At 46.9% G+C, this 9380-nt stretch overlaps 1 protein-coding gene across 2 annotated transcripts in view; it reads left to right on the top strand.

Annotated features, from left to right (window-relative positions):
* The window catches only part of KIF13B (kinesin family member 13B), a 268692-nt gene that overhangs the window by 227521 nt on the left and 31791 nt on the right, over nucleotides 1-9380 (top strand). Inside the window, exon 36 of one of the 2 annotated variants that reach the window (XM_067462696.1) lies at nucleotides 905-925. The exons of the other annotated variant lie outside the window; for it this stretch is intronic. Within the exon in view, the coding sequence (XP_067318797.1) occupies nucleotides 905-925 (21 nt within the window). The remainder of the gene's footprint in view (nucleotides 1-904; nucleotides 926-9380) is intronic. 2 annotated transcript variants of the gene reach the window in all.

Raw genomic sequence — 9380 nt, 5'->3', positions numbered from 1 at the left:
GATGAACTACAACTCCTGTCAAAGGTCACCCCCTTCTTCCCCCCCAAACCCCCTGCCAATATGTAAAGTTGGTCATATAGGGACTATGCACCAAGTTTAGCCTAGATCCATCATTGGTGGGGTTCACAGTGGTTTCTGTATGTGGGCGAATTACAACTCCCAACATCCACATACACCCTCCCCAAAACCCTACCAATATGTAAAGTTGGTCATGTAGGGCCCATGTGCCAAATTTGGTCCAGATCCATCATTGGTGGGGGTCACAGTGGCCTCTGGTGTTGAGTCAACTACAACTCCCATCGTCCAAGGTCATCTCCTCCAAAAAAGAGATGTGTAAAACTTTACACCAATATGTAAAGTTGAGTATGTGCCAAGTTTTGTCCAGATCCATCATTGGTGGGATTCACAGTGGTCTCTGGATGTGGGTGAACTACAAATCCCATCATCCAAAGTCATCCCCCCAAAAACCTTGCTAATATGTAAAGTTGGTCATGGGGGGGGGGTCTATGTGCCAAGATTGGTGGGAGTCACAGGGCTCTCTGCATGTGGGAGGCATCTTGGAAAATACGTCCGAACATAGGCAGATACATACATAGAAAAATACATACATAGGTGCCTGTATTGAGTTTTGTTTATATGTATACAAAAGCAGTGTTGATTCCAAAACACAGCCCAATTTTAGAGACAATTCATATGGTAAAGTAGTATGTCTTACAATCGAAGAAATTGTAACCATTCTATTCCAATTGTCCACGAAGAGAAGACACATTTGGGTGATTTAACGGAGCCTTTTAATGGAAGCAGATGATTTGCCATGTTAATTTTTTCCATTGTTTCTCTTTTCCTTTATGTTTCTGTGTTTCTTAACTCTTCAACGGTATCCACCCCTCCTTGCATGTCTCAGTGCCCAAAGGTCCCCACAGAGGTAACTTGAGTCATTAGGCTCGCCTAATGACCGGGATACGTGCGTTATCCCACTCTGGAGTGTGCTTGAACCGTGAACCCTCGTTTGCTCTAACCCCGATGCCTAACATCTGCTTTGTGGTGCCTCCCTTGCTTTCCCGTTGCTTCCTTAACCTAGGAATATGCGCGTAACCCCTTTGAAGGTGGTGGCCTGTGTTTTGCCGTGTGGGATGTGGCATTGCTTTTGTGAAGTGGAGAGCATATCTATGGGAACTGTCTCTGAGCAGATATGGAATGGGTGACACCTAGATTGGAAACAGTCCATGCGAAAGGGATTTAGGAGTCTTAGGAGGCCACAAGGTGGACATGAAGCAACATTGTGATGCGGGAAGCTCAAAAAAGCAACGGTTGCATCAATAGTGTCTAGAGGAACCATGGACCAACTTGGACCCTCCAGGTGTTTTGGACTTCAAGTCCCACCTGGAGTCCAAAACACCTGGAAGAGGGCCAAAGTTGGCCCATGCCTGGTCTAAACGGTAGGGTCCTATTAGAACAGTGGTTCTCAACCTGGGGTCCCCAGATGTTTTTGGCCTTCAACTCCCAGAAATCCTACCAGCTGGTAAACTGGCTGGGATTTCTGGGAGTTGTAGGCCAAAAACATCTGGGGACCCCAGGTTGAGAACCACTGGTCTAGAGGAGCCATGGACCAACTTGGACCCTCCAGGTGTTCTGGACTTCAACTCCCACCTGGAGTCCCAAACACCTGGAAGAGGGCCAAAGTTGTCCCATGCCTGGTCTAAACGGTAGGGTCCTGCTAGAACAGTGGTTCTCAACCTGGGGTCCCCAGATGTTTTTGGCCTTCAACTCCCAGAAATCCTAACAGCTGGTAAACCTTCTGGGATTTCTGGGAGTTGTAAGCCAAAACATCTGGGGACCCCAGGTTGAGAACCACTGGTCTATAGGAGCCATGGACCAACTTGGACCCTCCAGGTGTTTTGGACTTCAACTCCCACCTGGAGTCCCGAACACCTGGAAGAGGGCCAAAGTTGGCCCATGCCTGGTCTAAACGGTAGGGTCCTGCTAGAACAGTGGTTCTCAACCTGGGGTCCCCAGATGTTTTTGGCCTTCAACTCCCAGAAATCCTAACAGCTGGTAAACCTTCTGGGATTTCTGGGAGTTGTAGGCCAAAACATCTGGGGACCCCAGGTTGAGAACCACTGGTCTAGAGGAGCCATGGACCAACTTGGACCCTCCAGGTGTTTTGGACTTCAACTCCCACCTGGAGTCCAAAACACCTGGAAGAGGGCCAAAGTTGGCACATGGATCTTGGAGTCCTTGTGGACAACAAGTTAAACATGAGCCAACAATGTGATGTGGCGGCAAAAAAAGCCAATGGGATTTTGGCCTGCATCAATAGGAGCATAGTATCTAGATCTAGGGAAGTCATGCTCCCCATGCTCTATTCCGCTTTGGTTAGACCACACCTGGAATATTGTGTCCAATTCTGGGCACCACAACTCAAGAGAAATATTGACAAGCTGGAATGTGTCCAGAGGAGGGCGACTAAAATGATAAAGGGTCTGGAGAACAATCCCTATGAGGAGCTGCTTAAGGAGCTGAGCATGTTTAGAAATGTCAGGAGAGAATGCCTTTAGACCATGGCCATATAGCCCGAAATAACCTACAACAACACCTGGAATACCGTGTCCAATTCTGGGCACCGTGACTGAAGGGAGATGTTGACAAGCTGGGAAGTGTCTCAAATGATCAAGGGTCTGCAGAACAAACCCTATGAGGAGCGGCTTAAAGAGCTGGGCATTTTTAGCCTTCAGAAGAGAAGGCTGAGAGGAGGCATGATGACCATGTTTAAATATGTGAGAGGAAGCCACAGGGAGGAGGGAACAAGCTTGTTTTCTCCTGCCCTGGAGACTAAGACCCAATAGAGCAATGACTTCAAACTACAGGAGATTCCACCTGAACATGAGGAAGAACTTCCTGACTGTGAGAGCCGTTTAGCACTGGAACTCTCTGCCATGGAGTGTGGTGTAGGCTCCTTCTTTGGGGGCTTTGAAACAGAGGCTGGACGGCCATCTGCCGGGGGTGCCCATACCTGCTCCATAGCACCTTGCCTTCATGTTGTCCTTCTTGACTGTCATAAGGCAGAAGGAAGAGCTGAGATGACCTCACATTGGTTTTGCAGCTGGGTGCGGAGAGAAGCTGTTACTGTGCAAATTTAGCAAATCGAGCAAAAGCTGGTGAAATGTTTCTAAAATTAGAGTTCATAGGAACAGCTTTACAAGTTCTTGGGGTTTTTATTGAGTTGTTTTTTTCAATTCTCCCAGTTGAGGAAATTAGATGCTCACAGAAAGTATAATGCAGCATTTTGTAGTTTTCAGAAGATGAAACTATAGCGAGGAGGACGCCATTCAAAGTGGCTCCTGACCCTGAGCAAAACCTATTTGGGTTCTGGTCTTCTCAGGATGGGGAATCACCCCATTAAATTATTTACTTATTTATTTAAAACATTTCTATTCCGCCCTTCTCACCCTGCAGGGGACTCAGGGTGGAGCACACCATACGAGGGTTGAATGAAAAGTAATGCCCCCACCTTCGTTACTTGGGCTTGGATGGGAATATTTTAATAAATCAAATGCAGAAATAAACCTTGGAATGTTCTCTTTGAATACCACTATTAACTCTCCCACATAATCACTAGACAATTGGATAGATTTCTGCCAACGATGAACAAGTTTTCTGAAGCCATCACGGAAGGAGTTGACACTCTCTTTCCGCAACCAGCATCTCACAGTTCTCTCATCCTGGATACCCATTGTGCACAGATCTTCCGAAACCAAGCAAAGCGATAATGACCCACGCGTTCTTGTGAAATGCCGATTATGCTTGAAATTTCTCTCTTGAGTGATACGATGATCATCTTGAATCAATCTGTCAACCTTTCGCTTGTGAAACTCGGTAGTTGCTGTCACAGGACATCCTACTCTTTGTTTGGCATGCAAGTCAGATGTTCCCACCTCAACATACATTAAACTTACTCGCCTAACAATGCACAGTATTCACATCAACACAATCACCATCATCAGCTTGCATTCTCTGATGAATCTCCTTTGGGGTGACACCTTCTGCTGCCAAGAATTCAATGACTGCACATTGCTTAAGTTGCATTGACCAACCATCTGCGCAGGGTTCCATACTTCGCACTTTAACAACACAACAGCTCAATGGTAAGGCTTCTCGCTAAAATGGAACTGTAGAGGAGAGTCTACCGAACAAGCCAGTACCTGCCACATACCAGTACTGCCATCTGTTGAGGAGTTACGAAGGTGGAGGCATTACTTTTCATTCAACCCTCCAAAATGGAATTGTAGAGGAGAGTCTACCGAACAAGCCAGTACTTTCCGCATACCAGTACTGCCATCTGTTGAGGAGTTACAAAGGTGGAGGCATTACTTTTCATTCATCCCTCCAAAATGGAACTGTAGAGGAGAGTCTACCAAACAAGCCAGTACTTGCCACATACCAGTACTGCCATCTGTTGAGGAGTTACGAAGGTGGAGCCATTACTTTTCATTCATCCCTCCAAAATGGAACTGTAGAGGAGAGTCTACCGAACAAGCCAGTACCTGCCGCATACCAGTACTGCCATCTGTTGAGGAGTTACGAAGGTGGAGGCATTACTTTTCATTCAACCCGCCAAAATGGAACTGTAGAGGAGAGTCTACCGAATAAGCCAGTACCTGCCGCATACCAGTACTGCCATCTGTTGAGGAGTTATGAAGGTGGAGGCATTACTTTTCATTCAACCCTCCAAAATGGAACTGTAGAGGAGAGTCTACCGAACAAGCCAGTACCTGCCACATACCAGTACTGCCATCTGTTGAGGAGTTACAAAGGTGGAGGCATTACTTTTCATTCAACCCTCCAAAATGGAACTGTAGAGGAGAGTCTACCGAACAAGCCAGTACCTGCCACATACCAGTACTGCCATCTGTTGAGGAGTTACAAAGGTGGAGGCATTACTTTTCATTCAACCCTCCAAAATGGAACTGTAGAGGAGAGTCTACCGAACAAGCCAGTACTTTCCGCATACCAGTACTGCCATCTGTTGAAGAGTTACGAAGGTGGAGGCATTACTTTTCATTCAACCCTCCAAAATGGAACTGTAGAGGAGAGTCTACCGAACATGCCAGTACCTGCCACATACCAGTACTGCCATCTGTTGAGGAGTTACGAAGGTGGAGGCATTACTTTTCATTCATCCTTCCAAAATGGAACTGTAGAGGAGAGTCTACCGAACAAGCCAGTACCTGCTGCATACCAGTACTGCCATCTGTTGAGGAGTTACGAAGGTGGAGGCATTACTTTTCATTCAACCCTCCAAAATGGAACTATAGAGGAGAGTCTACCGAACAAGCCAGTACCTGCTGCATACCAGTAATGCCATCTGTTGAGGAGTTACGAAGGTGGAGGCATTACTTTTCATTCAACCCTCCAAAATGGAACTGTAGAGGAGAGTCTACCGAACAAGCCAGTACCTGCTGCATACCAGTACTGCCATCTGTTGAGGAGTTACGAAGGTGGAGGCATTACTTTTCATTCAACCCTCCAAAATGGAACTGTAGAGGAGAGTCTACCGAACAAGCCAGTACCTGCTGCATACCAGTAATGCCATCTGTTGAAGAGTTACAAAGGTGGAGGCATTACTTTTCATTCAACCCTCCAAAATGGAACTGTAGAGGAGAGTCTACCGAACAAGCCAGTACCTGCCGCATACCAGTACTGCCATCTGTTGAGGAGTTACAAAGGTGGAGGCATTACTTTTCATTCAACCCTCCAAAATGGAACTGTAGAGGAGAGTCTACCGAACAAGCCAGTACTTTCAGCATACCAGTACTGCCATCTGTTGAGGAGTTACGAAGGTGGAGGCATTACTTTTCATTCAACCCTCCAAAATGGAACTGTAGAGGAGAGTCTACCGAACAAGCCAGTACCTGCTGCATACCAGTAATGCCATCTGTTGAAGAGTTACAAAGGTGGAGGCATTACTTTTCATTCAACCCTCCAAAATGGAACTGTAGAGGAGAGTCTACCGAACAAGCCAGTACCTGCTGCATACCAGTACTGCCATCTGTTGAGGAGTTACGAAGGTGGAGGCATTACTTTTCATTCAACCCTCCAAAATGGAACTGTAGAGGAGAGTCTACCGAACAAGCCAGTACCTGCTGCATACCAGTAATGCCATCTGTTGAGGAGTTACGAAGGTGGAGGCATTACTTTTCATTCAACCCTCCAAAATGGAACTGTAGAGGAGAGTCTACCGAACAAGCCAGTACCTGCTGCATACCAGTACTGCCATCTGTTGAGGAGTTACGAAGGTGGAGGCATTACTTTTCATTCAACCCTCCAAAATGGAACTGTAGAGGAGAGTCTACCGAACAAGCCAGTACCTGCTGCATACCAGTAATGCCATCTGTTGAAGAGTTACAAAGGTGGAGGCATTACTTTTCATTCAACCCTCCAAAATGGAACTGTAGAGGAGAGTCTACCGAACAAGCCAGTACCTGCCACATACCAGTACTGCCATCTGTTGAGGAGTTACGAAGGTGGAGGCATTACTTTTCATTCAACCCTCCAAAATGGAACTGTAGAGGAGAGTCTACCGAACAAGCCAGTACTTTCAGCATACCAGTACTGCCATCTGTTGAGGAGTTACAAAGGTGGAGGCATTACTTTTCATTCAACCCTCCAAAATGGAACTGTAGAGGAGAGTCTACCGAACATGCCAGTACCTGCCACATACCAGTACTGCCATCTGTTGAGGAGTTACGAAGGTGGAGGCATTACTTTTCATTCATCCTTCCAAAATGGAACTGTAGAGGAGAGTCTACCGAACAAGCCAGTACCTGCTGCATACCAGTACTGCCATCTGTTGAGGAGTTACGAAGGTGGAGGCATTACTTTTCATTCAACCCTCCAAAATGGAACTGTAGAGGAGAGTCTACCGAACAAGCCAGTACCTGCCACATACCAGTACTGCCATCTGTTGAGGAGTTACGAAGGTGGAGGCATTACTTTTCATTCATCCCTCCAAAATGGAACTGTAGAGGAGAGTCTACCGAACAAGCCAGTACCTGCCGCATACCAGTACTGCCATCTGTTGAGGAGTTACAAAGGTGGAGGCATTACTTTTCATTCAACCCTCCAAAATGGAACTGTAGAGGAGAGTCAACCGAACAAGCCAGTACCTGCCACATACCAGTACTGCCATCTGTTGAGGAGTTACGAAGGTGGAGGCATTACTTTTCATTCAATCCTCCAAAATGGAACTGTAGAGGAGAGTCTACCGAACAAGCCAGTACCTGCCGCATACCAGTACTGCCATCTGTTGAGGAGTTACAAAGGTGGAGGCATTACTTTTCATTCAACCCTCCAAAATGGAACTGTAGAGGAGAGTCTACCGAACAAGCCAGTACCTGCCACATACCAGTACTGCCATCTGTTGAGGAGTTACAAAGGTGGAGGCATTACTTTTCATTCAACCCTCCAAAATGGAACTGTAGAGGAGAGTCTACCGAACAAGCCAGTACCTGCCACATACCAGTACTGCCATCTGTTGAGGAGTTACAAAGGTGGAGGCATTACTTTTCATTCAACCCTCCAAAATGGAACTGTAGAGGAGAGTCCACCGAACAAGCCAGTACCTGCCGCATACCAGTACTGCCATCTGTTGAGGAGTTACAAAGGTGGAGGCATTACTTTTCATTCAACCCTCCAAAATGGAACTGTAGAGGAGAGTCTACCGAACAAGCCAGTACCTGCCACATACCAGTACTGCCATCTGTTGAGGAGTTACAAAGGTGGAGGCATTACTTTTCATTCATCCCTCCAAAATGGAACTGTAGAGGAGAGTCTACCGAACAAGCCAGTACCTGCCACATACCAGTACTGCCATCTGTTGAGGAGTTACAAAGGTGGAGGCATTACTTTTCATTCATCCCTCCAAAATGGAACTGTAGAGGAGAGTCTACCGAACAAGCCAGTACCTGCCGCATACCAGTACTGCCGTCTGTTGAGGAGTTACAAAGGTGGAGGCATTACTTTTCATTCAACCCTCCAAAATGGAACTGTAGAGGAGAGTCAACCGAACAAGCCAGTACCTGCCACATACCAGTACTGCCATCTGTTGAGGAGTTCCGAAGGTGGAGGCATTACTTTTCATTCAATCCTCCAAAATGGAACTGTAGAGGAGAGTCTACCGAACAAGCCAGTACCTGCCGCATACCAGTACTGCCATCTGTTGAGGAGTTACAAAGGTGGAGGCATTACTTTTCATTCAACCCTCCAAAATGGAACTGTAGAGGAGAGTCTACCGAACAAGCCAGTACCTGCCGCATACCAGTACTGCCATCTGTTGAGGAGTTACAAAGGTGGAGGCATTACTTTTCATTCAACCCTCCAAAATGGAACTGTAGAGGAGAGTCTACTGAATAAGCCAGTACCTTCCGCATACCAGTACTGCCATCTGTTGAGGAGTTACAAAGGTGGAGGCATTACTTTTCATTCAACCCTCCAAAATGGAACTGTAGAGGAGAGTCTACCGAACAAGCCAGTACCTGCCACATACCAGTAATGCAATCTGTTAGACCGATGCTATTGCATTTTCCCACCCTGCTTGTACATCAGCTGGCCAGGAGGAGATTCAACAGGATTCAATTGGAAAATATTTTGAGGCATTGTTGCAGAGATCTTGTGGCGGTGTGAGGAAAGAGAGCACAATGTTCCAAGGAGTGGCTGATGTGAGAATTAGTTTAATGAAGTCTGACCTTGGTGTCCGGCCGGTTGGCAAAGGTTTCTCCAGACAACCAATAAATAAGTTCTTTCTCATCTTTCTCAATCACAATCCGTTTGCGTGAGACTCCAGTGCATAGAATCCTAGAATCAAAGAGTTGGAAGAGACCTCTTGGGCCATCCAGTCCAACCCCATTCTGCCAAGAAGCAGGAATATTGCATTCAAATCACCCCTGACAGATGGCCATCCAGCCCGTTTAAAAGCTTCCAAAGAAGGAGCCTCCACCACACTCCGGGGCAGAGAGTTCCACTGCTGAACGGCTCTCACAGTCAGGAAGTTCTTCCTCATGTTGTTGTTGTTCATTCGTTCAGTCGTCTCCGACTCTTCGTGACCTCATGGACCAGCCCACGCCAGAGCTCCCTGTCGGCCGTTACCACCCCCAGCTCCCTCAAGGTCAGTCCAGTCACTTCAAGGATGCCATCCATCCATCTTGTCCTTGGTCGGCCCCTCTTCCTTTTGCCTTCCACTTTCCCCAGCATAATTGTCTTCTCTAGGCTTTGCTGTCTCCTCATGATGTGACCAAAGTACTTCAACTTTATCTCTAGTATCTTTCCCTCCAGTGAGCAGTCGGGCTTTATTTCCTGGAGGATGGACTGGTTGGATCTTCTCG

Source organism: Anolis sagrei, chromosome 1 (genome assembly GCF_037176765.1).
Source record: "Anolis sagrei isolate rAnoSag1 chromosome 1, rAnoSag1.mat, whole genome shotgun sequence".
NCBI lineage: Eukaryota > Metazoa > Chordata > Lepidosauria > Squamata > Dactyloidae > Anolis > Anolis sagrei.
The sequence above is the reverse complement of the archived record's forward strand: the minus strand, read 5'-3'. Positions and strand labels throughout refer to the sequence as shown.